This window comes from Jaculus jaculus, chromosome 10 (assembly GCF_020740685.1).
Source record: "Jaculus jaculus isolate mJacJac1 chromosome 10, mJacJac1.mat.Y.cur, whole genome shotgun sequence".
Classification (NCBI taxonomy): Eukaryota; Metazoa; Chordata; class Mammalia; order Rodentia; family Dipodidae; genus Jaculus; species Jaculus jaculus.
The window spans coordinates 96,858,418-96,885,617 of NC_059111.1; the positions used below are offsets into that span (position 1 = coordinate 96,858,418).

General features: G+C 47.8%; 1 protein-coding gene across 1 annotated transcript in view; it reads right to left on the reverse strand.

The window, feature by feature from the left end:
• Slc13a4 (solute carrier family 13 member 4) overlaps positions 1–27,200 on the reverse strand; it is a 62,357-nt gene that overhangs the window by 4,244 nt on the left and 30,913 nt on the right. Inside the window, exons 4-14 of the mRNA XM_004661186.2 lie at positions 25,212–25,384; positions 24,776–24,830; positions 21,755–21,794; positions 20,585–20,668; positions 16,659–16,843; positions 13,337–13,456; positions 11,942–12,043; positions 9,819–9,920; positions 8,757–8,854; positions 8,109–8,233; positions 344–505 (exon numbers count right to left, since the gene is read on the reverse strand). Of these exons, the coding sequence (XP_004661243.1) occupies positions 344–505; positions 8,109–8,233; positions 8,757–8,854; positions 9,819–9,920; positions 11,942–12,043; positions 13,337–13,456; positions 16,659–16,843; positions 20,585–20,668; positions 21,755–21,794; positions 24,776–24,830; positions 25,212–25,384 (1,246 nt within the window). The remainder of the gene's footprint in view (positions 1–343; positions 506–8,108; positions 8,234–8,756; positions 8,855–9,818; positions 9,921–11,941; positions 12,044–13,336; positions 13,457–16,658; positions 16,844–20,584; positions 20,669–21,754; positions 21,795–24,775; positions 24,831–25,211; positions 25,385–27,200) is intronic.

The window sequence follows — 27,200 nt, forward strand, 5'->3', positions numbered from 1 at the left end:
GTAGTCTCACTGTGGCCCAGGCTGACCTGGAATTCACTATGTAGCCTTGAACTCATGGCGATCCTCCTACCTCTGCCTCCTGAGTGCTGGGATTAGAGGCGTGTGTCACCATGCCTGGCCTGCTAATCTTGCTTTTTTAATGGAAAAGCATTTCTAGAACTCTTGTTATGATTTATTAATGTATCTTGTGATTTGTTGTTATTTGAAAAACTTCAGCAAAAACCAACCAGCGAAGGCTGTGAGCGGAGGTCAGATTTGCACGGAAGCTGTTCCCTGGGCCAGGCTTGTCACCACAGCCCCTGGGGAGACCCCTCTAGATATTGGGGGAACCTGATCTACTCACCAGAGTGCACAGGATAGGCAGGAAGATGGTGATGGTGGCCGGATTGCTGACGAACTCTGTGACAATGGACACCAGGACACATGCCAGCAGAGTGATGGCCCATGGTGGGAGGCTGCTCAGGGACAACATCTGGTGTCCGATCCACGTGGAGAGGCCCGAGCTCTGCGGAAGGAGGAGGCGGCGGCGCCATAGTAAGAAGAAAGCAGGAAAAGCACATTGCAGGCGCAGCGTTTAGGCTGCAGGGGTGGGAACGGGGGCTGGAGGGGGCCACGAGGAGCCGGCCTCTCTTCAGCCTCACCTGAGTCAACCCCGAATCTGTGATTAGACAGGATTTTATCGTTAGATCATTTCTGTAACCCAGAACTGTCTTCTTTTATAGCTGCAGGGCACTCTTCCTTGGGTTTCTTGGGCATTCGGTTGTCATGGGGGCGTGTAGAGCCTCTTACCCTGACTCTACGAGCTCCCGGGCGAGGGTTGGCGATCTTGATCCCTCAGGCGTCAGGGTCACCCTTTCTCCCATCTCTGACAACCTCCTCTGCATCCAGTCAACAACACCCTTCACAATTTGTTCTTTGGGTTTTGAAGTTCTTTGTTATTTTATCACTTAAGAAATGAGAGGTGGGGGGGAAAGCTACCTCCCTCCTTGGTTAGTAACTCTTTCCCCTTTTCCTTCCTTCCTTTGTTAGGTAGTCAGTGGGCAGGCTGAATACTGGAAGATTCTCATGAGCAGTGAGTGGAGGAGGGATTAAAAGTCTGTCTCCAAGCCTGGAGTGTTGCACATGTTTAATCCCAGTACTTGGGAGGCAGAGGTAGGAGGATCACTGTGAGTTTGAAGCCAGCCTCAGACTACAGAGTGAGTTCCAGATCAGCCTGGGCTAGAGTGAAAACCTACCTCGAAAACCAAACCAAACCAACCAACCAAACAAACAAACAAAACAACAACAACAACAACAACAAAAAGAAAGCCCCACTGATTCTTTGGGCTGGAGTCATGGCTTAATGGTTACAGGAGCTTGCCTATGAAGCCCAAGGACTTAGGTTCCATTCCCCAGTTCCCACAGATACACAAGGCGGTGCAAGCATATGGAATTTGCAGTGGCTAGAAGCCCTGGCACACCCACTCTCTCTCTGTATCAAGTAAATAAAGTATAGAAAGTCTTTTTAAAAAAATATTATTATTTATTTGAGAGAGAGAGTTACAGAAGTAGGCAGAGAGAGAGAGAAAAAGAGAAAGAATAGGCATGCTAGGGGCTGGAGAGATGGCTTAGCAGTTAAGGCGTTTGCCTGCAAAGCCAAAGGATCCTGGTTAGACTCTTCAGGACCCATGTGAGCCAGATGCACAAGGGGGAGCGGGGAGCATGCGTTTGGAGTTTGTTTGTGGTGGCTGGAGGCCCTGGCGCACCCATTCTCTGTCTGCCTCTCTGTCTCTCTCTCAAATACACAAATGAAAACAAAGTTAAAAAAAAAAAGTGTAAGCTGAAAGTAAACCCTTTAAAAAAAAATAGAATGGGCATGCCAGGGCCTCCAACCACTGCAAACAAACTCCAGGTGCATGCACCACCTTGTGCATCTGGCTTACATAGGTCCTGGGGAACTAAACCTGGGTCTTTTGGCTTTGCAGACAAGCACCTTAACCGCTAAGCCATCTCTCCAGCTCAAAAGTTTTTTTTTTTTTTTTTTTTTTTTTTTTAAGTCTGTCTCCATTTAGAAGGGAAGGCACCTCTTCACTCAACTGTACCACAGTCATTTAGCCCCAGCCAGCTTTAGGCTCAAATTCATCACAGCTGACAACTATCTGTCAGTAGTTTTGAAGACATAAGCTATGAAAGTATATGGCCCTTGAGCCAACGGGTGCAATAGTGGCAAGTCTGTCATGGTGAAAACCAACCACCCTCCAATTGGACTGGAGGCCCACTCAATGGTGGGGGAGTACATCCCTGATACTGAAAACTTAAAACAGGGGTAGTCATGAGCCCTAGACATCTGCTGATGTCTGGATAAGTGTATATACTATGCTTATCAAACTGCCTAGTAAGCACTTCTCTTAATATTTATACCCTTATATTAACGCCACTCTCACTTTGGGTAGAGAATCTTCTGTTTTCAGATGGAAATGACCTCGGGATGACTCAGAAGGTATCATAGTGCTGGAAAGTGATTGGAGTACTGAGTAACATCTTGATCATACCTTCCAAGGCTCAGGGTCTAATGTGGAAGAGGTGGCAGAAAGAGTGTAAGAGCCAAAGGAAGGGTAGGACTCCTTACAAACGTGCTCCTCCAGACACAAAATGGCCTGGATATCCATGACCTCACAGTGCCTGACACTACCTACACAAGACCATCATAAGAGGAGGAAAAGATCATGACATCAAAATAAAAGGGAGACTGATTGAGATGGGGAGGGAATATGATGGAGAATGGAATTTCAAAGGGAAAAGTTGGGGGGGAGGGTATTACCATGGGATATATATTATTTTTTACCTTGGAAATCTTTTTTTTTTTTAAATTAGTTTTCTATTCAGCAAATACAGGCAGTTTGGTACCATTATTAGGCTCATCTGTGACCTATCCCCTCCCCATGGGCCCCTCCTTGTTGAGGTATATGGGTCATGCATTGTGGAGTTAGCCCACAGTTATTGGTATGATAAATGTCTTTGCATATCCTAACCCAACATGTGGCTCTGACATTTTTTCTGCCCCTTCTTCCACAAAATTTCACTGAGCCATGATGGGTTCTTTTTTGTTCTGCTTCAGTGATGAGGGGATATTTTTTTATAATCATGGAAAATGTTAATAAAGGAAAGAAAGTAGCCGGGCGTGGTGGTGCACGCCTTTAATCCCAGCACTCGGGAGGCAGAGGTAGGAGGATTGCCGTGAGTTCGGGGCCACCCTGAGACTCCATAGTGAATTCCAGGTCAGCCTGGGCTAGAGTGAGACCCTACCTCGAAAAACAAACAAACAAACAAACAAACAAACAAACAAACAAACAAACAAAAAGAAAGTATATGACCCAGTCTGAATTTTTTTCTCTCTCATTAACAGCCTTTATACAAATGCCCTTGAAGAAGTGAGTATTCCAACATGGAACAGTGCATTAGGTTGGACGCTGTCCACTGGCCAATGGCAAGTGCTCCTCCTCCAAAAAATGACACATGGTTGAGTTTTGTACTGATGCGTCACAGGTTGTCATACGCATGTCCCCATCCTCCTCTCACCCTGGCTGCCATGCTCAGACTCTTCCTAGAGGTGACAAGGTCAGTTAAGAAATGGAGACTGAGCCAGGCATGATGGTGCACGCTTTCATTCCCAGCACTCTGGAGGCAGAGGTAGGAGGACTGCCATAAGTTCGAGGCCACCCTGAGACAACGTTGTGAATTCCAGGTCAGCCCTGGGCTAGAGAGATACCCTACTTTGGAACCCCTCCCCCCTCTAAAAAATAAATAAATGGAGACAAGGTAGAAAGCACCCCAGTGTGTTCTGCTGTTAAAGACTACCTTGACCGTACCTTCAGCAAACTACAGTCCCTCCTCTTTCCCAAGTTCATCAACTGCTCAGTTGAACACTTCAGAACCCTCACTGGCTCATGGTGAGCTCAGATAACTGATGAGCACCTTGGAGGACTTTCCTCCCTTCCTTTGTCTTTCCTCTGACTGGGGGTTCCAAGCACAGTGAGGGGAGACTGAGGGTTAGTTGGTGCAACCCTCAGGAGCTTTGGCGTGTCCCCCCGTGACACAGTACACCCTTTCAACAGGCCGCGGTGAGTGGAAACCACGGGTGAGGGAAAACAGAGCTTTATTTACCATGTTAATCAAATAGTACTTGTGCTGGTTTGATTCAGGTGTCCCCCATAAACTTAGGTGTCCTGAAGGCTAGGTTCCCAGCTGATGGAGATTTGGGAATTAACACCTCCAGGAGGGAGTGTATTGTTGGGGGCGGGCTTATGGGTGTTATAGCCAGTTCCCCATGCCAGCGTTTGGCACACTCTCCTGTTGCTATGGTCCACCTTAGGTGGGCCAGGGGTAATGTCCACCCTCTGCTCATGCCGTTGTTTTCCCTGCCATCGGGGAGCCTCCCCCTCAAGCCTATAAGCCAAAATAAACCTCTTCCCCCCCCCCCCAAGCTGCTCTTGGTTGGATGATTTCTACCAGCAATGCAGACCTGACTGCAACAGTACTTATCAGTAAAGTGAAATCATGACCATCATTTTTTCCAACATAACTGTTTAGACTATAATTTGAAATAAATTGATAAATGAGACTGCCAAGTTAGAAAAGAAAACCACAGTAAAGGAAGCCAATTTTATTTGTTTGTTTTTTTTTTTTTTTTTGGTTTTTTGAGGTAGGGTCTCACTCTAGCCCAGGCTGACCTGGAATTAACTATGTAGTCTCAGGGTGGCCTCGAACTCATGGCGATCCTCCTACCTCTGCCTCCCAAGTGCTGGGATTAAAGGCGTGCGCCACCACGTCCGGCTTAATTTTAAAAATAATTATCACGAAAGCATTTCACATTGGATTTTCTTCATGTGTCAAAGCTCTGAAATAGGGCTGGAGAGATGGCTTAGTGGTTAAGGTGCTTGCTTGCCTTCCAAGCCTAAGGACACATGTTTGACTCTCCAGATCCTGTGTAAGCCAGATGCACATGCCCACTAGGTGGTGCAAGCATCTGGAATTCAATTGCATTGGCTGAGGCCCTGGTGTGCCAATTCTCTTCCTCCCTTGCTACAATTAAAAAAAAATTAAATCTAAAAATAAACTGAAATAATTTCAACTTCAATAGGCATCATATAGATTATATCTGAATTGCTCTAGTATTAAAACTAGTAGAACCAATAGGTTTTATAGGGAGAGAACTATACTGTCTTTGATTCATGTGCAATTTTGATTTTAAGAGAACAGGTCTTGCTGGGCGTGGTGTCTGGTGGCGTATGCCTTTAATCCCAGTATTTAGGAGGCAGAGGTAGGATCACCACTAGTTCAAGACTGCCCTGAGACTACATAGTGGATTCCAGGTTAGTCTGAGCTAGAGTGAAACCCTATCTTGAAAAAAAAAAAACAAACAAACAAAAAAAAAACAGGTCTTGTCTAGACTCAGGCCAAGCTAACAACCGAAATTCAGTAAAGATAAATATAATTCTCTGCATATTGAATTAGAAATGTTGACAGCATACATACAATGATGAGTTGAAGGAATTGATATTAAAAAAACAGTAATGGTTTATGTTTATTCATGTGTGTCTTGGCAAATGAGCCTTGGCTGGCAGCACTTTTAACTGCTGAGCTATCTTCCCAGCCCCAAATACAGAATTTAGTGGGCTGGATCAATGGCTCAGTGGTTAAAGGTATCTGCTTGCAAAGCCTACGGGCCTAGGTTTAATTCCCCATTACCCACAAAAAACCAGGTGCACAAAGTGGCACATGTATCTGGAGTTTGTCTGCAGTGGCAAGAAGTTTGGCATGCCCATTCCCTCTCTCTCTCTGTTTGTAAATAAAGACAAAATTATAAAATTTATTTATCTATATGCCCATGTGTGTGCATGGATGGTCATGCCAGGGCTTCTTGCCTTTGCAAATGAACATGAAGTGCATCAATTAAAAAAAGAAAACAACACAGTTTTTTAATGACAACCTCCATTCATGTACACAATGTGCCTTGATCTTAATCCCCTCCCACCACCCTCCTTTGATGGCTCGGTTGATAAAGTGCTTTCATGCACCACTCTTTGCATCCGGGTTATGCGGGTGGCTTGGGAATTGAGTCAGGGCTGGCTGGCTTTGCATGCAAATGCCCTTAACCACTGGGCCATCTCCCCAGCTAAAACTGAGGTTTAATAGTAGGTTACAAGGAAAAGAGTGAGAGAACTTGTATCTGATTGCAATTTCAGTACAAATATCAACAAGTTGCCTGTAAAATTTCAGGCTGGTGCTTATATCAGACAGACAGGGGTGGGGAGAGAGAGAAGAGGGAAAGAGAGGGAGAGAGAGAGAGAGAAAAGGAGAGAGGTTATGTAATATAACATCCACAGACCACCCATGAACCATTTAATTTTTTTTTTCATTTATATATTTGAGAGAGAGAGAGAGCAGGTGCACCAGGGCCTCCAGCCACTGCAGACAAACTCCAGACGCATGCACCACCTTGTGCATCTGGCTTATGTGGACCTTGGAGAACTGAACCAAGGTCCTTTGGTTTCGCAGGCAAACACCTTAACTGCTAAGCCATCTCTCCAATCCCTGAACCATGTTTAAATACAGCCAAGGCAAACTGTAGTGAGTCTTGAAGAGAGAGATCAGGAAAGTAACCTCCTATGAAACTGGTTAAAGGAGCAAGGGTGTTTTCATTAGGAAAAAAAATGGCTTGGTGGTTAAGGCATTTGCCTGCAAAGCCCAAGGACTCCAGCTCGATTCCCCAGGACCCATTGTAACCTAGATGCTCAAGAGGGCGCATGCATCTGGAGTTCCTTTGCAGTGGCAAAAGGCTCTGGCCCACCCATTCCCTCTCTCTATCTGCCTTTCTCTCTCTCAAATAAATAAATAAATAAATAAATAAATAAATAAATAAATAGGATAGCTTTATTACTTTAATAATTTTTACTTAGGAGAAGGCTCCAAAAACCAGAGCCGCAGTGACAATGCAGTTATAAAGGACAGCTAGGCTGGAAGTGAGGAACAGCTGTTTGCAGAGTGTCCTGTCAGTGGAAGTGTGCAAAGATTGAGCGACTTGGAGAAAATTGTCACTTTGGGAAGGAGATGGGGCTTGGTGTCCTCTGAGGTTTCTTCCCTGTGTAGGGTTCTGTGACCTCATTGTCATTGGTACAGAGGGCATTGAAGCCCATAGAGAATGGGCAATCAAGCCGGGTGTGGTGGGGCACACCTTTAATCCCAGCACTCAAGAGGCAGAGGTAGGAGGATCACCGTGAGTTCGAGGCCACCCTGAGACTCCGTAGTAAATTCCAGGTCAGCCTGGGCTACAGCAAGACCCTGCCTCCAAAAATCAAAACAACAATAACAAAAGGTCCACCACATATAGGGCAGGGCGAGTTCATGCAGATGGCGTGGGTGGAGAGACAATCTGAACTGGACTCTGTGTCACTGGATCATTTTCTATCTCATCAAGGGTAAAACTTCAGGAGAGTTAGCTATTTCCCAGTAGCCTCACTAGAAAGATGGCATTCTTTTTTTTTTTTTTTTTTCACTCTAGCCCAGGCTGACCTGGAATTAACTCTGTAGTCTCAGGGTAGCCTCAAACTCACAGCGATCCTCCTACCTCTGCCTCCTGAGTGCTGGGATCAAAGGCGTGCGTCACCACGCTCGGCTGAACAATGGATGGCACTCTTAAAACTCCAACTGGAAAGTCAAGCATTCTCACACCTCCTACGAGCAACCCCCCACCATGTTATCACATGGGGTTCTTTGAGACCTGGCAACCAGCCTCCCATGTCTGTTGTGAGATCCCAGAAGGAGATGGCTATAAAATTTAATGAGCCCTTTGCTTGTGTCCGCATGGGACCTTCAAAGGACTTGTGGATGCCCGTGTGCTGCAGGCTATGGCACACCTGATCTATAACTCCGGTCCCAGGGACACTGAGAAGGTCACAGAGGGATAGGATATTTTTTTTTCCGCTCTGTTGTTGTCTTCTCAATGACTTGGTGACCATTGGTCTCTTCTGCAGTAACTTTGAGTCTTCCCCGAGAGGGCTAACAATGACTCCTTAGGAAACTTCTGGATCAATGTTTGATAAGCAAACAACAGAAGGACTGTTTGTTACCTTGCTGCCAGAAGCCAGAGCATAGCCTCCTCCCACCAGGATGACAATCTCCCAGGGCATGGTCTTCTGGAAGTCCTTCCATGTGATGATGGGCTCCATCCCCGGGGTGGACTCTTGGCTGGCTTCTGGAACACAGATAGAGGCAGATGGACCACCAGATAAGCTCTGCTGGGCACACTTTTTGGAGAGATAGGAGCTATATGGTTGAACTGTAGGAGTTGGGAACTGATGTCACTACTGGGGAAGGAGCCTGAAGGGCCTCAGGAAACCTCATTTGAAAACTCTGATTTGGATACACAAGGTGGTGGCAGGTACACAGGAGGGCACAGGTGCATAAGGTGGCACGTGCGTCTGGAGTTCGTTTCAGTGGCTAAGACCCGGGCGTGCCAATTCTCTCTCTCCTAAGAGAAAACTTTTTTTTTTTTTTTTTTAGGTTTTTCGAGGTAGGGTCTCACTCTAGCCCAGGCTGACCTGGAATTCACTATGGAGTCTCAGGGTGGCCTAGAACTCACGGAGATCCTCCTACCTCTGCCTCCCGAGTGCTGGGATTAAAGGAGTGCACCACTAAGCCCGGCCAAGAAAACGTTTTGACTTGGATATGTTTGACTACAGACACCCCGCATTTGGTCCCCTGAACCTTTCTCTCACCCTGACTCTTTTTCCCAAAGCTGGGCTTCTTTGCTGGAATGAGGAAGAGCAGGAAGCCGAGGAAGACGGAGACGGTGGCATCGGTGCGGTAGCCTTTCCTGGTAAGGAGACAAGCGTGGCCCGAGGAGGAGGGTCAGGAATTGTCGCAAGCTACCCAAGTCTCAGGACAAGGCGTTTTTAGACACAGTGTCTCTGGTCAGAGGCGCCAGCGCCCTGACATCTGACAGCTACTGCAATGCTAGTCCACAGTGGCTTCCTGGGCAGGGTCACCGTCAGGAGGCCGATGCCTTCGTGTGAACCGGTGGCCCCAGCAGCCGTGAGTCCTGGGAGCCATCAGGAGGTGCTCATGTAAGGAAGGGTGAGCGCTTTTAGGCGAGGACCACACCTTCATGTGTGTCCCTCCTCCAAAGAGAACTTGGTGCTTGGAGAGTCCATGGCCTGATCCCAGAGCCCTGGCCCTTGGGAGAATAAGCAGTGGTGACCCAGGAGCCCGTGTGGCCATCTCCTGGTGCCTTCTTCCTCCCCAGGCCTCGGGGTCTCCTGTAGCCCTACTGTTTACAGTTTATACTTTATAGACATTTCTCCTTTAATGCTCTTAACACCCCAGGAACTGGATGAGGTTTCAAGAGCTTGGGTAAGATGTCTAAGGTCACACAAGTGGTTAAGTGGCAGCGCTGGATCCCAAGCCCAGACTGGGACTCCGAACACTGTTGTTTCTTTCTGGCTCCCTGTTGCCATTTCCCTAGAAAGAGTAGATTTCTCAGGAGAGGGAGCGAAATGCTTCCTGGGTTTGTGTCTGCCCCTAAGAGCTTCATAGGATACCTGAGTGTGTGTGTGTGTGTGTGTGTGTGTGTGTGTGTGTGTGTGTGTGTGTGGGTTTTTTCTTTTTCGAGGTAGGGTCTCACTCTAGCCCAGGCTGACCTGGAATTCACTATGTAGTCTCAGGGTGGCCTCGAACTCTTGGCAATCCTCCTACCTCTGCCTCCCAAGTGTTGGGATTAAAGGCGTGCATCACCACGCCCGGCAGGGGCTGGTTTTTAAGGAAGGAAACATATCGCTTACTTTTCAAAGAAAGAATCCCAGCCAGGGACGAAGCCAGGCTCCCGGGTAAACCACAGTACAGTCATCAGGATGAAGAAAAATCCAGTCACCATTTCGGGGTAGCTATAAAAGAAAGCAGAAAGATCCACTCTGGGAACTGGGAGATTTCTGTTAGCTTTTTCACTTTGCTTCTGGAAGCTCTTACCCAGAGCTCCAAACACTTGGGACAGAAAACACAGTTGTGGCTTAAGCACTGGGATGGCTGGACAGGGTCTGGCTAAGCATTTCCAGAAAAGATAAAATTCCATGTTTCCTGGAGAAACTGAGGCGAGAGGGAAAAAGCTTCACAGTAGAGTGTAGAAAACCGTTTAATCTGCAGCCTGCAAGGGGAAGACAACGCAATGGGCACCCTCAGGAACAGGGCTGGCGAGAGTAAGGACTGGTGCCAACTTTCAGAAGCAATTTGACCGGGTTTGGTCATTCCCTTCATCCCAGATCATAGTGGGTAATGCACAGTGAAATGTTGCCTATTAAAACACGGAAGCAACTATTTTCTTGTTCATCCAGTGATATTCCATGACATTGGATACATATTAATACAATTACATGTTAAAATGAGATGCACACACTAATAATCACATTTTTCATACTTGTTCATACAGTATAAAGATATGCAACTGTGTTCAGTATGAATGCTACTCCCCCAAATCACACACACACACACTATACATACATACATACATACATACATACATACATACATATATTAGGGCCTTGTACCACCATTCCTAGCTTTAGCCTTTTTAAACTTTATTTTGAGATAGGTTCTCACTAAGTCACTCAGTCTGGTCTTGAACTTGGTATCCTCCTGCCTCAGTCTCTGGAATGATTAGGATTACAAGCATGGACTTCCCAGCCCATAATATATATATAATTTTTGCATCAAAAAGTATGGAATGGGGCTGGAGAGATGGCTTAGTGGTTAAGGCTCTTGCCTATGAAGCCTAAGGACCAAGGTTCAATTCCCCAGTACCCATGTAAGCCAGAAGCACAAGGTGTCTGGAGTTTGTTTACAATGGCTAGAGGCCTGGTGTCCCCATTCTCTCTCTTTTTTGTTTGCTTATTTTTATTTACTTAAGAGCGACAGACAGAGAAAGAGGCAATGAGAGAGAGAGAATGGGCGGGCCAGGGTCTCCAGCCACTGCAAACGAACTCCAGAGGCTTGCGCCCCCTTGTGCATCTGGCTAACATGGGTCCTGGGGAATCAAGCCTTGAACCAGGGTCCTTAGACTTCACAGGCAAGCACTTAACCACTAAGCCATATCTCCAGCCCTCTCTCTCATAGATAGATAGATAGATAGATAGATAGATAGATAGATAGATTTTAAAGTATGGAATGAAATATATCACGTTAATATTTCATAGCTAATACTGGGGAACCAGTAAATTTTTAACTTTTCTTCATACTTTATGACATTTTATAGATGTTGTGCAATGGACATTTATTCCTTTTTATAACGAGGATTTAAGAACACAATTTATTTGACAAGAGAAGGTAATGGGAGGGGATTGTGATCAAAATACATCATATACATATATGAAAATAGTGAATAAAAAATTTAAAAATTCCTTTTTCTACCTGAATTATTTTCCCCAGAGTCATGCATGCTTGCTACTATAAGAGGAGGTCAGGAGTGAGGCAGGACACTGAGTCACCGTGGCCAGGCTGTTTGGCGTGCCCGAGGGTTGGTTCGGGCTGCTCTGGACTGCCTGCTTTCAAGTTTGATGTCAGCGCTGCCTTCTACTTTAAATGAAACACCAGGCCCCCAGCTCCCCGGAGCAATGCACTAGATCTCCGTGGTGGCCCTTTGAGAAATGCAGGCAGTCCTGGCTTTGGAGGGAATCCAGCCTATTCTGAAGATGCCTGTGAAGTCTTTCTCCAGCTGCCCCACTAGACACTTGGACCCCCGCCATGTCACAGATACCCTGGACTCTGGATATAAAAGGGAGTGGCCACTGAAATCTGGACACACAGCATGCTTAGATTTAGAGTTGTGGGAAATCCAGAGTCAGGGATTGCTGGGAACAAGGCTGCCTCTGGGCCACCATGCTGGCGAGAGGATGGGGAGCGGCAGAGTTTTTACCTAATGTCTCCCAGCTTTTCGTATTCCTCTTGGATCCTCTTCTCTGACAACTCTTCCCTTTTGGTCTTTTTCTTCTTGCTCAGGGAACAGGTCTCTTTAAAGCTGAGAAGGGAGAAAGGGCATAAAAGCAAAGCAAACACACTCCTGAGGGCCAGAGACCCAACACGAAGCCACCGTGAACCTCTCGTGCTCGGTTCACCTTTTCACTCATTGCTTTTCCATTCCTCTATTACGCATGCAGCTTCGGACCGCTCAGTTATCCAACCCCTCTTGAGCCTTCCCCTGGCCATGGACAATATGTCTGGGCATAGTTCTGGGGTGTCAGTGTGAGCTGAGGTCTACTGATGTATATCTGGGTGTTTAGTATGGTGGTTTCTACACAAATCGGTGATGATGTGTATATATCTACCTATATGTATATCTGATCTCTACGTCTAATCTATCTCTATATCTATCTAATCTACATATCTATATCTCTGTGTGTCACACACATACAGATGTGTGCATATCTACAGAGGCAGGCTTGTGTAGAGTAAAAGCAAGTGATAGTTTTATATCACAATTCTGGAGCTACTAAAGCACATAGTCATCAATGGTAATTAGAAAAGTCAGCTCAGAGAACATTCCTTGATCAATGGAGTGTTGGGTTCATTACAACACCGCATATTTTTTCTTTATGCCTTCAAAGGAGATTGAGTTTTTTTTTTTTTTTGTTTTTTTTGAGGTAGGGTCTCACTCTGGTCCAGGCTGACCTGGAATTCACTATGGAGTCTCAGGGTGGCCTCAAACTCACAGCGATCCTCCTACCTCTGCCTCCCGAGTGCTGGGATTAAAGGCGTGCGCCACCACGCCTGGCTGAGATTGAGTTTTGAATAGACTGATGGTTACGAAGAAAAGTTTTATGAAGTAGGTTAATTAGAAGTAATAAGGGCCATAACTAACTTGCGATTTTGAGGAATATTGACAATTCCATATTAATCACTAAGTAGAAATCACTCCTATCTGTTAAATTATAGTTGTAAATATCTATAAAAATATCTAAGCCAACTTTTACTTGGAATCGTATTTCTAAGAACAGTTGGAATTACTCTATATGATTTGAGAGCAATGAAATACATTAAACTTCCTAGTTGGGGTTTTCTATACATCAGACAGGCCTGCTAACTAATCAGTAGGAATTGGGACTGTTCCACTGTAGACGTAGAATGAAGCAGTGTTCACCAAAGCTTAGAGGGTGCAGAAGACATGATGCCTGGCCCTGTACTGAGGCCCTGCATTGCAGCCTCTGTTGGTTCCTGGACAGGCTCGCTTTGAGTGGAGCCCTATGGCTCCTGACACGGCCTTGGGATTGATAGCAGAGCCCCAGGGTTTGGCCAGCAGGACCCCAGTACTCACTTGCAGCCCAGGAAGAGCCAGTGCATCCAGAACCAGCTGACCACCAGCATGAGAAGGGAGATGGGGAAGCTGAACAGGAACCAGGTCCCGAAGTTCACCACTTCTGCTGCCGGATACTGGCTGGGGGGAAAGACCAGGACATTGGTTTAAAAAGCAAGGATTACTTTCCATGTGGTATTTGGGGGTGATAGTCAAATGCTCCCTAAGAAGATGTACAGCAGGGCTAAGGGGAGAGACAACAGTTAACAGTTAAGACGTTATCTAGAACTCCCTTACTTATCAGTTGCCATTGTACCAAGGCCAGGCAAGAATTGTGAAGCCAAGGTCCAGGGGTGGTGGTGCATGCCTTTAATCCCAGCACTTGGGAGGATCACCATGAGTTCGAGGCCAGCCTGAGACTACTCACAATGATCCTCCTACCTCTGCCTCCCGAGTGCTGGGATTAAAGGCGTGCGCTACCATGCCTGGCAATAAAAATATTTTTGAAAAAAGAAAAAAAAGACAATTAAGAATTTCTAACCGGGTGTGGTGGCGCACGCCTTTAATCCCAGCACTTGGGAAGCAGAGGTAGGAGGATCACCGTGAGTTTGAGGCCACCCTGAGACTCCATAGTGAATTCGGGGTCAGCCTGGGCTAGAGTGAAATCTTACCTTGAAAAACAAAGCAACAACAAAAAAGAATTTCTAGACAGGGACAGCTGAATATCAACCCAAGTATGGGGCTGGGAGGATGGCTCAGTAGTTAAAGGTGCTTGCTTGGAAAGCTTGCTGACCTGGGTTCAATTCCCCAGGACCCACGGGAAGCCAGATGCACAAAGTGGTGCATGCATCTGAAGTTTATTTACAGGGGCAAGAGGCCCTGACACACCCGCACTCACTCACTCTCTCTGACTGTCTCCCTCTCTCTCTGCTTGCACCTAAACAAATATGTTTGAGAAGCCCAAGTTCATGGGGGGCCTTCTGAGCATGGTGGCCCCATGTCACTGGGGATGTTATGCACCCAGGTGACAGCCTGCAGGTTACAGACTCCAAATCCATGCCTTCTCTGTGGCAGAACCACAACTCCAAGTGGACATCTCAAGCTGTTTGCCAACCACTTGATCAGTCACCTTTTCCCTGTTCCCCAAGCTGCTGAGGCCAGGGGCCCGGGAGCCAGACTTGGCCCGTCCCACTCTCAGGAGCTCGCGCGTCCTACCAAATGATCTCCGAGGGTCTCCCAAATGTGGCCGCATCTCCTCTCCACTGCCACTACCCTCCAAGGCTCGTGGTGGCTGTCTCCCTGCGCTGCCTTGCCCTTTCCGAACCGTTCTCTACTTTTCATTTAAAATGCATTTTTCAGAACCATAAATCTGACCGCTCCACTCTCTGCTTAAAATTCCTTCAGGGGGGCTGGAGAGATGGCTTAGCGGTTAAGCGCTTGCCTGTGAAGCCTAAGGACCCCGGTTCGAGGCTCGGTTCCCCAGGTCCCACGTTAGCCAGATGCACAAGGGGGCGCACGCGTCTGGAGTTCGTTGGCAGAGGCTGGAAGCCCTGGCACGCCCATTCTCTCTCTCTCTCCCTCTATCTGTCTTTCTCTCTGTGTCTGTTGCTCTCAAATAAATAAATAAAAAATTAAAAAAAAATTCCTTCAGGGCATCTCATGGCCTTTCAGATGGAGTTCAAGTTCTCTTGGAAGTCTTTCCAATCCTTTGTTGGGCCTCTACTTCCCTCGTCTCTGTCATTGCCCTGTCATTTTGTTTTGTTTGTTACTATAACATGCTTATATGTTCCTTGGGGTGTGCGTGTAGTATGGTCATATGTGTTGTGTAATGCATGTGTGTGTGCAGATGCACATGTCCTGTGTGCGCTCAAGCAGAGGCCCGAGGAGATCTTCCTGTGTCTTCCTCAATTGTTCTGTGACTTTCTTGAGAGAGTCTCTCATGGAACCTGGAGCTGCTGTTTTATTGGTCGGACTGGCTGAGCAGTGAGGCCCAGTGTGATTCTCTGGTCTCTGCTCCCCACAGGACTTGGGTTACACGCATGCATGGACATGCCCAGCTGTTTAGGCGGATGTTGGGCAATCAAACTCTCTGGCCCTTATACTTGTACAGCAAGGCCCTCATACCTGCTGAGCCATTCGCCCACCCCCCGCCACTGTTTATTTATTTGGAAAGAGAGGGGTGGGGGAAAGAGAGAGAGGGAGGGAGAAAGTGTGTGTGTGTGTGTGTGTGTGTGTGTGTGCGTGCATGCCAGGATGTCTTGCCACTGCAAACAAACTCTAGATGCATGCCCCATCTTGTGCATCTGGCTTTACATGGGTGCTGGGGAACTGAACCCAGGTAGCAGACTTTGTAAGCAGGCGCCTTTAACTACTGAATCATTTCTCCAGCCCCATTGCTATTTTTTTTTTAATTTAATTGCATATATAACAGGTTACACTCTTTTATCTCCTTGCCCCTGCTCCCATTACCCTGGGGATCTCCTCAGTGGGCTAGTGGTGTCTTCTGTGGGCTCATGGCCTCAGTTAGTCCCTGTAGGATGGTGCTGATGGTAGGGGGCAACTGTGCCTCAGGGTACTCCTACCTGGTCCGCGGCTCTTACAGGCTTTCTGCCCCTTCTTCCGAAATGTTCCCTGAGCCATGGCAGGCTTGTTGGCAGTCTGGCTAAGGGTTGGGTTCTCTGGAGCCTCTGGATTTCTGCTTCGATCGATTCTGGTTTCCATCGCTGTTTTTATCTATCTATCTATCTATCTATCTATCTATCTATTTATTTATTTATTTGAGAGTGACAGACAGAGGGGCAGAGAGAGAGAGAGAGAGAGAGAGAGAGAGAGAGAGAGAGAGAATGGGCACGCCAGGGCCTTCAGCCACTGTGAACGAACTCCAGACGCGTGCGCCCCCTTGTGCATCTGGCTAACGTGGGACCTGGGGAACCGAGCCTCGAACCGGGGTCCTTAGGCTTCACAGGCAAGCGCTTAACCACTAAGCCATCTCTCCAGCCCCCATCGCTGTTTTTAAATGCTCCATTTCCCTGCCCCAGAGCCCTCCTCCTCCTCTGTGGTCTTCCTCTGGAAAAGCCTCCTTCCGTCTAGCGTACTCCATCTCAACCCGAAGACTGCCACATTGTCGGTCCCTGGCCGGGGCGGCGTGTCCTTCGCGCAGATGGGCGACCTCCCTGTACCGAATCATGGACTTTTCTGACCCTACCGAACTGTAACGCCTCCATGACCAGCAGGGGCTGCTCCCGTCTCCTCTTCTGCTGAAGATTTAGCCCTGGTCCAGGCCAGGCCCACCCACCAACATAAGGTGCTTAGCAAGTATTTGGTGATGGACCAAATGGCTTACTTGTTGAAATGCTCCAAGAAAATGAGGCTGGTGGAAGTGCCAATGATGGTGGTCAGGCCGCCAATGGTAGCGGCGTAGGAGATGCTCAGAGAGAGGCATTTGCAGATCATTTGGTCGTGCTGGGATTTATACTTCCTGTTCAGCTCTTGCTTCTTAGAGTTTGAGGTCAAGACTAGTGGCTCTTCCTACCAAAGGAAAATCAGTGAGTTTTTTTTAACAAATCTTTTTTTTTTTTAATTTTATTTATTTATTTGCAAGGAGAGAGAGGGAGAGAGAGAGAAAAGAGAGACCAACAGAGAGAGAATGAGCACTCCAGGGCCTCCAGCCACTGCAAATGAACTCCAGACACATGCGCCCCCTTGTGCATCTGGCTTACATTGGTCCTGGGGAATTGAACCGAGGTCCTTTGGCTTCACAGGCTTCTGCCTTAACCTCTAAGCCCTCTCCAGCCCATCAGTGAGTTTTATGTGGCCATCTTGGGCTGTCTGGCACATAAAACCTGAGAGGGGGCTAGAGAGATGGCTTAGTGGTTAAAGCGTTTGCCTGTAAAGCCAAAGGACCTCGGTTCAATTCCCCAGGACCCACGTAAGCCAGTTGCACAAGGTGGCATATGTGTCTGAAGTTCATTTGTAGTGGCTGGAGGCCCTGGCTTGCCATTCTCTCTCTCTCTGTGTCAAATAAATAATAAATACATAAAATATTTAAAAATAAATAAATTAAAAATACTTCATTAAAAAAATAAAAACAAACCTGAGAGGCAGGAGGCCCCATGGCAGAGTGGACAGGTTTTGAGTTTCAACAGTACAAATGCAAATTTGTTTCTACTGTCTGCCAACTTAGGCATGCCTCTGAGCTACAGTTTCTTCTGCAAAATTGGGGGGAAAATCTGCTACATGGTTGTGAAGGGAAAATGAGCTTTTGCATTTAACATGCTTAAAGTCCTCCCAGGTGTTCATTAAGAATGGTAAGACAGGGCTGGAGAGATGGCTTAGCGGTTAAGCGCTTGCCTGTGAAGCCTAAGGACCCCGGTTCGAGGCTTGATTCCCCCAGGACCCACGTTAGCCATATACATAAGGGGGCGCGTCTGGAGTTCGTTTGCAGTGGCTGGAGGCCCTGGTGCGCCCATTCTCATTCTCTCTCCCTCCCCCTCTTTCTCTCTGTGTGTGTCTCTCTTAAATAAATAAATAAACAAAAAAATGGAAAAAATTGTTAAAAAAAAAAGAATGGTAAGACATTATTTTATTATAGCTGGGCGTGGTGGTGCACACCTTTAATCCCAGCACTCGGGAGGCAGAGGTAGGAGGATAACAATGAGTTCGAGGCCACCCTGTGACTACATAGTGAATTCCAGGTCAGCCTGGGCTACAGTGAGATCCTATCTCAAAAAAAAGGTAAAATATGATTTTTCTAAAAAATTTTTTTTGCATCTGGGTTTCATGTAGCCAAGTTTGATCTCAAACTCACTAGGTAGTTGGGGATGACCTCAAACTCCTGATCTTCCCTCTTCCACCTCCCAAGCGTTGGGATTATAGGCGTGCACCACCACTCTTAGTTGATTATAATTATTAGGTTATTAATATTGGCAACATGGTTTATTTTTCACTTGAACTCCAGTAAACCGCCACTTCGCATTGAAGTCAACAGAAGATGGTTATTGTTATGTGCAATCAGAGAGATGGTCCTGCTTGGAGATGTAGACTCAAGGCCTGGGTGTAGCTCAGGGGCAGAGCAACTTGCCTAGTACGTGTAAGTCTCTGGGTTTGATCCCTAGCACTGCCAAAAAAATCTAAAACAAAACCCACATAAACCCTCCAATTTCAGGAGAATCTGGCTTTCATGGGGTGAGGGTTGATGTATGTGATTCATTCATCCCTGCCTCACTTTTTTATTTTTATTTTTATTTTATTTTGTTTATTTATTTGTTTATTTTTTTGAGGTAGGGTCTCACTCTATTCCTGGCTGACCTGGAATTCACTATGGAGTCTCAGGGTGGCCTCGAACTCACGGCAATCCTCCTACCTCTGCCTCCTGAGTGCTGGGATTAAAGGCATGCGTCGCCACGCCCAGCTTCCTCTCTACTTTTTCTTCCCCTTTGCGCAGAAGCCTCAGCCTTGCCTGGTCTGGAGGACGGCTATCCAAGGTCACGGAAGTACCCAATCTCTGGTCTCAAGTGTGAACTCAAGAAAACAGATCGCCCTGCCCCTCCTCCAGGCCCGACCCCCACCTCACTAATTCAAGGTCTCATGTAGTCCAGGCTTGGACTTACACTTGCTGTGTAAGCCAAGGCTGGCCTTAAACGCTTCATCCTCCTACCTGTAACTTGCAGGTACTGGGATGTACAGGTATGTGCCGCCACATCAGACGTCCTGAGACGTGCAGAAGCCTGGGCTGAATGCCAGCAGGTCAGGTGGTAACAACAAACCCGTAGGAAGAGGCTGTTATGTTTCCCATAGTCTTTCCTCAGAGGACCAAAGCAAGCCTTGAACCCTTCTGACCTCTGAGCCCTCTGCTTATCAGAGCCAGGAGATTCTCTGATTAGAGGGTTCCCATGATCTTTTTTTCCAGTGAGGTGTTACAAACGAGCCTGCTATATCATACAACACAACCCTGACATTTAATTGGCACCCCCTGTGCTTTGTCACTGGGTCTTGGGGGATGGGAGGTGTTTTAACTTCCTGTGCTAGGGAGCTCTGCTCTAAATCGGGATGCCGCTCAAACCGCCCTCGGCTCACAGCATTATCTCTCTTTCGTCCTTGAAAAAGCAGGATTCAAAAGCACTCCCCCCAGCAAGCCAGGGCAGAGGAGGAAATGCTTGGCATGACGCTTTGCTACAGGCTCGCCTAAGAATTTCGTAAATGGAGCCAGGTGTGGTGGCGCACACCTTTAATTCCAGCACTCCGGAGGCCACCCTGAGACTCCATAGTGAATTCCAGGTAGGTCAGCCTCGACTAGAGTGAAACCCAACCTCGAGAAACCAAATAATAATAATAATAACTTCATAAATAGTGGTAGCATTTATTAATGATGGGGATGGATGTTAAGGCATTGAAACTTGAACACAAAAATGTGAAATCAAGGGTTGCGGGCACCCACTGCCACATCATATTAGTTTTCAAATCCATAGCCCTCCTGCATTTTCTTTCAGTGGGACAGTACCAGGGAAAACCTTATTTGTGCAGAAAAGCAACTGCTTTATAATTTTAGGACACTACAAAATATTTATAATGTCCGTGAAATGCCACTGAGGAGTCATTTGGACATCTCTGGCCTATACCGCCTTAAGAATTTGCAGTTGGGGGCTGGAGAGATGGCTTAATGGTTAAGGTGCTTGCCTGTGAAGCCTAAGGACCCAGGTTCGATTTTCCAGGTCCCACATAAGCCAGATGCACAAGGTGGTGCATGCATCTGCAGTTCATGTGCAGTGGCTAGAAGCCCTGGCATGCCCATTCTCTCTCTCTCTCCCCTTCTGTGTCTCACATAAAAATAAATTTAAATATATTTATTTTTATTTAAATACACACACACACACACACTTATATGCCGTGCTTGGTGGCATATGCCTTTAATCCCAGCACTCAGGAGGCAGAGGTAGGAGGATTGCCATGAGTTCGAGGCCACCCTGAGACCACATAGTGAATTCCAGGTCAGCCTGAGCTAGAGTGAGACCCTACCTTGAAAAACAAAACAACAAACAAACAAAAGAAATTGAGGTTAAAGAAACCATGACCCAAACAAGGCACACCTGATACCATTCAGTGAACCAGCTACTTTCCACACACACACACACACACACACACACACACACACACACACACGTGCCAGACACAGGTGTGGGTCCCGTGCCTGGTGACAACATCAGGACCAGCACTCTGAGGAAGCTCAGGGATTTTATGTGGGAAACAGGTCAGAAGGTGGGGTTTACTTACCTGTGATGGGTGCTGCTTCTTGAGCTGATGTAGGTTCGCTGTTTCCATGGGAGGGTTGGTGACCATGGGTATACCATTCAGGTTCTGTTGGGACAAAAGTCACCACACTGCCCATGTGCCTAGAGAGACATCACCTAATTGTCCCTATGGCTTGCCACTGTGAGGCTGAGAGACTGGGACTTTACAGCCTTCCACACAGGCAGAGCCAACTATCAGCCAGAAGAGGCTCTTGAAACCTGGCAAAAAGCACTTTGTAAACTGGGCGTGGTGGCGCACGCCTTTAATCCCAGCACTTGGGAGGCAGAGGTAGGAGGATCGCCATGACTTCAAGGCCACCCTGAGACTACAAAGTGAGTTCCAGGTGAGCCTGGGCTAGAGTGAGACCCTACCTTGAAAAACAAAAACAAAACAAACAAACACCACCACCACCACCCAAAGTTACTTTATCCTTACAGGAGAGCCTGACTTGCTGGTACTTCATTAGTGCACGAAGAACTCTTTTTTTTTTTTAACTTTTAAAACACAAATAAAAAACATTTTTAAAAATTCCACCACCAGCTGGGTGTCGTGGTACACATCTTTAATCCCAGCACTTGGGAGACAGAGGTAGGAGGATTGCTGTGAGTTCAAGGTCACCCTGAGACTACAGAGTGAATTCCAGGTCAGCCTGAGCTAGTGTGAGACCCTACCTTGAAAAACAATAAAACAAAACAAAATTCCACCACCACACAATCCACACTTTTATTGTGGTGGTGGAGTTTTTCTCATGAAGACATGGGAAGCCAGGGAGAGAGTTCGAACAATAGCAACCAGATAAACCTTACTGTCTCCTGGAAATTGTGACCCCTTTATTAATAAGCTTTTGCAAGTGGAATCTCCAAGGAACAGGAAAAAAAAATCCAGAGGCTGAATAGGTGGCATTTGAAAGCCGGACGCTGGATGACATGAAGAAAGGCTAACGTGTATTTTATGTGGCTAAACTCTGAAGTCAGAGCTGGGGTTTGGAAGCCAGGGGGTGTCCTTGGCCGTTCTGTCCAGCCTGGGTGAAGACCTCTCTGCCCTTACACCCGCTGAGGCCGTTGGGCTATAGCTGCTGGATATCTTGGTGCTGGAGTTCTCTTGAAGGCCCTTCAGGTGATCGCAAAGCCCAGAAAACCCCCATGGGCATACCTTGTTCTGTGTCAGGAACGTGAAGTCTGCGGTTGACCTGCTGGAAGGAAGCAAAGGAAACTCGAGTGTACCGGCTTTGCAGCAACGGGAGTTCTCTTCCCCATGTGGCCTGTTTGGTGCAAGGGACTTAACTCTGGCCTCGAGCTTTCTAGCCTCCAAAGAGGACTAACCTCTCCCTAGTCTCCTTGGCCTTCTGGGCTGTTGTAAGAGGCCAGAAGCTTCTTTTCTCCCGAGGGCATGGGCAGCAGGCTTCCTTTGAAGTCACACTACTACTGAACACGGAGGGATGGCTGGCTGGAGGTACTGAAATGCGGACATCTTTCCTCATGACACCGTTACCCCCTCATCACAGAGCCGGGCCACCAGCATCCTTGCCCCGTTGGCCCCATCACTTAGCGCTGGGATGCTGGTGGCCGATGGACCGGAGCCTCTCTCTGTCTCACTGGGGAGCCTGTGTCCTGACCGCAGCCTCGCTGGCTGACTCAGGACAGGTCACTACCTAGAAGGAAAAACTCGTGACGTGCTTAGCTCAGGCGACGGTGGGAGAGACAAGAGGGAGCAAGAAGATGGGGGAGAAGTTCGGATCAGCCAGTGCACCTCAGGGGACGGTCGTGTGCGTGGGCCTCTCGCCCCTGCGCGTACTGCAGCCTTTCCCGTGCATACAGAGTAAGACGGGAATGTTCAGAATCACTGACACGTGGAGCTCAGGACGTGCTTCGGGGTTATTTAAGATGTGAGGACGGTGGGGTCCCCAGCTCCGCCATTATGAAAGTGGATGAGAGTGTTGGGTGCATGCGTGCGTGGAGTCCCGTTGCATCAGCTCGTCCAGGCTGTGTCAGAGCAGGCAGCGGGCAACGAGGGTTTGCAGGAAACTGATCTCTAGGGAATGCAGTATCATGTTCCCCTCCCTTCTGCTCAGGCTGGCTCAAGAGGGCAGGCAAGGACCACTTCAGGCAGCAGGAGAGGCCATGAGGGACAATGCCAGGCAGCCCTGTTTCCACCAGCGCAGAAGATGCTGACAGAGGCCTAGGGATAACGTCAGCTTTTGTTTGGGACCTCAGGGACGCATGCCTTTTGTTTATTTATTTTTTATTTATTTATTTGAGAGTGACAGACAGAGAGAGAAAGAGGCAGAGAGAGAGAGAGCAGAGTGGGTGCCCCAGGGCCTCCAGCCACCTCAAAAGAACTCCAGACGCCTGCGCCCCCTTGTGCGTCTGGCTAACGTGGGTCCTGGGGAATTGAGCCTTAAACCGGGGTCCTTAGGCTTCACAGGCAAGCACTTAACCGCTAAGCCATCTCTCCAGCCCAGGGATGCATGCTTTTATGTGGCAGGGGCAAAGGCAAGGAGACAGTACAGTGTAGACAGAGGGGCCAAAGCAAGGGGAGAGAGTCATACTATGGGAATAGCCCACATTTTCAGTGCTCCGCAGGGCCATGGTGCCAATCTTCTCTGGGGCAAGAGCCTACAGGAGGAAGCTGGGCTGGAGCTATCTGCCCAGGAGGCAGAGGCAGCGAGTAAAGGTGCCCATCGTGGGGAGCGAAACAAGTGCATCAGAGCAAGGAGAGGAACGAGCAACCATCCAGGAGTGTAGCGTGCATCAGGCTTAGCCACAGGCAGGTTTTCTCAAGGGATTACTACATGGACCCTGAAGTAGGTGCCCGCAAGTGAGAGGACCCTTCTGTCCGCTGATCTTTTCTGTACCTTCAGTCTGTGCCTCAGCTCTACAGAGAGTGGCAGAGTGAGAGGCCAGCCAGCAAGGGGAGAAGGAGAAACAGTGACAGGTCACTTCCCTCCTGACCCAGCTTCACCTCTTTCCTGGGCTGCCCCATGGCAAGTGTGGGCCCAAGGAGAGAAGAGAAGCTTTAGATGAGAGATCAGTTGTTTTTTTTTTCCCCCAAAAATTTTTATTTATCTATGAGAGAGAGAGAGATTGAGAAAATGGGTATGCCAGGTCCTCAAGCCACTGCAGAGAAACTTCCAGAAGCATGTGTCACCATGTCCTTCTGGCTTACCTGGGTTCTGGGGAACTGAACCCAGATCCTTAGGCTTCACAGACAAGTGCCTTAACCACTAAGCCATCCCTCCAGCCCAAGAGATCCGTTTTGCTATGAACCTGGGCTAGACTCCTGAGGAGATCGTTCTATCTGAAAGGGACCATCAGAGCTATGGCATCTGCCAGAGACCCTACCAAAGTCGTAGGAGGGTGAGCCTGCACAGGCTATGACCAAAGGCAGCGTGAGAGGAAACAAAGCCATTTCCCAATAGCTTCTTTCTGCATCTGTCCCACTACATATGTGATTTCACTCAACGTGAGCACTCCATTTTAAAAAAAATTTTTATGAAAGGGTGAAATTTCAAAGACCCACTGCAGAGCCAACTCTTAAGTATGTAAATTCATCACAGACTACCTTAAAGACTACATTTTGGCATAGACGCTCTAGAATAAATCAGCTCTGTTGGGCCCTCCTTGTACAAATGTTTGAGAACTGTGTTTCTCCTCTCCTGGCTTCTTTCTGCTATTCCGAAGCTTTGCCACGAAGCTGTCCCCTAATCCCCTGCCTGTCGCCTGATTTTCCTGCGCATAGCTAACAAGATCAAATCTAGTACGAGCGTATCTAATATCTGTAAAGTAGTTTGTGATTCTCCGAGGATCTCCAGTGACAGCTATTACGTGAACGTTTCTTTTCTTTTTTTTTTTTTTTTTTTGTCTCTGTTAGTAGCTTATTCTAAGAACATTGCTTTAGATGAAATTTCATTTGGCGGCTTATATGAACAGTTTCTATACCCATTCAGGTACAGTATAGGTCTTTCTTCCTTCCCCCCCCATTGCTACAGTGTTCTGGAGTTAAAGGATTCCCCCCACCCCAAGACAGTGCTGGTTTAGGGATGTGGCTACTATGGGTGGGGACAATAAGGTGAGCTCGGTGCACACATTTAAAAGACCTGCTTTTGGTCTCATCTTTTCTGATGTCTCCAATGGGCTCGAGCGGCTCCGTCTGGGAGGGGACAGTCATACTCACTCTTCATTGACAAAGATGAGCTCCAGAGACGCCTGGCTGTGGTTTACCTCAAGACCTGCAGCGGCAAAGAAATGCAGGAAGTGAGCCTGGAGCAGACCCTGCGTAGGGAAGACTTCAGAGGTTCAGGGCGGGCGTAGTAGGTGACCAGCTGCCCTTATCTCTGCTCTGAAGGTATAATGGGGGCTGCAGATGCAGACAGGGGTTTTCAGTCACACTTGAACGCCTAGGGCAAGACACACTGGGAATTCCTCTGAGGGAAGGAGTGGGCAGCTTCTATGAGAGGCGGCCAGAAGAAAGAGGGGAAAGCAAGCTGGGCACAGGTGAGGGGCTGGGGTACAGACACTGGGTTGGGCAATGTCATCAGAGGAGACTTGGCAGGGGATCCAGGGAGGGGGCTGGAGGAGCAAAGGGGAGATGAGCTCGGGCAAAGGGTTACCCATGAGCTCGGCCTCTTCAGTGCCAGAGTTGCCCACCGCAAGCTGCTCCTCGTCGGCGCTGATCAGCTCCTGCAGCACGGCCTCCACGATGGGCATCACCATGGCGGTGGTGGAGGTGTTGGACAGCCACATGGACAGCAAGGTGGTGCAGCACATGAAACAGAGCAGCAGCCTGTGGGCAGGGAGCATCGGGGCTGAGCGTTGGCACGGGTGCCCGTCTTCTGGGAGTCCCGTGGTGGACCTCACAGAACCCTTTTAGGGCCTTCTAGCCAACCTGGATAGTGCTGGCACTTGCCAGCCAACTTGAGTCTGTCTGTCCTATAGGGCGCCATTCAGCCTTGTCACCCCAGTGCCTGGCACACGGTAAGCCTTCATTTCCACACTGGTCCAGTGAATGAGTCACACTTCCTGCGCTGGTGGCCTTGGCCAGGGAGAAGTCCTACAGAAACTAAGAAAAGCTTTAGTCGAGGCTCACTAGGTATGGGCTTACTGACTGCTCTCATCTCTCTGTGGACATTAGGTGAAGGTCTTCGATGCGTTTCTTGCAAATAAGGGAATTCTACTGCTTTTGCAGCCAGCAGCTCCACAAGTGCCATTACATTCCTTTTTCCTTTTTGCAACAAGTTATTTGTGAGCAAAAAAGAGTAATGTTTGAAATTAATAATTCTGCCCACCACTCATCCCATTGCCAACAAGCTCAAAGTATGTCCCCCCAAGTCACAGAAGTGCCCTAAATCATTGCTTGTGTGCGCTTTTTTTTTCAGCCTGGAGGAAAACATTAACAGAGATACCCTTCAAATGATTATTTATTTAAATATTTTATTTATTTGTTAATTTAATTTTTAGAGAGAGTGAGAGAGACAGAGTGAGAATTGGCCTCAGCCAGTGCAATTGAATGCCAGACACTTGCGCCACCTCGCGGGCATGTGCAACCTTGTGCTTGCCTCACCTTTGTGCGTCTGGCTAACGTGGGATCTGGAGAGTTGAACATACATTCTTAGGCTTCGCAGGCAAGCGCCTTAAACACTAAGAAATCTCCCCAGCCCTATTTATATATTTTTCTAAATTTATTTTTGAGAGAGAGAGAAAGAAAGGGTGGGGAGGGGGGGGGAGAGAGAGAGAGAGAGAGAGGGAGAATGGGCCCAGTAGGGCCTTCAGCTGCTGTGAACTCTAGACACATGAGCCCCCTTGTGGCACATGCATGACATTGCATGCTTGCATCCCTGTGTGCCTGGCTAAGTGGGACCTGGAGATTCCAACATAAGCTCTTAGGCTTCACAGGCAAACATCTTAACCTCTAAGTCATCTCTCCAGCCCTCAAAAATTTTTCTTTTGTTTTGTTTTCTGAGGTAGAGTCTCACTCTAGCCCAGGCTGACCTGGAATTCACTATGTAGTCTCAGGGTGGACTCGAACTCACGGCGATCCTCCTACCTCTGCCTCCCGAGTGCTGTGATTAAAGGTGTGCGCCACCACACTCAGCAAAATTTTAAAATGTTTTACTTTGGAAACATTGTGCAAGGTGTGCCTGTACAGACAGGATTCTCATTGTCATAAAATAAGCCAACACAAAGACTATTGTGTTGGTTTTATTTTAAATGGTCTTGCACAGTTTGGGGATGGCACATTTGTCACACGGATTAGGCCAGAGTACAAATAGTCCCAGTGGTGGTTTGCAACATAGTTTGCCTGTTTTGCACACCCACAGCTCACATAACAAGCAGCATGGAAACTTTCTGGGTAGTGAGTCACTGGGTGAAAATTCTCCAAGATAGTTTACAGGGGGGACTCAGTGGTGGTCAAGATACAGGGTTTGCTCCCCAGAAGCACAATTTTTTTTTTGAGGTAAGCCCACCAAACTGGCCTTTTTTTGTTGTTTGTTTGTTTGTTTTCAGGAAGAGTTTCACTCTAGCCCAGGCTGACCTGGAATTCACTATATAGTCTCAGGCTGGCCTCGAACTCATGGTGATCCTCCTACCTCTGCCTCCCG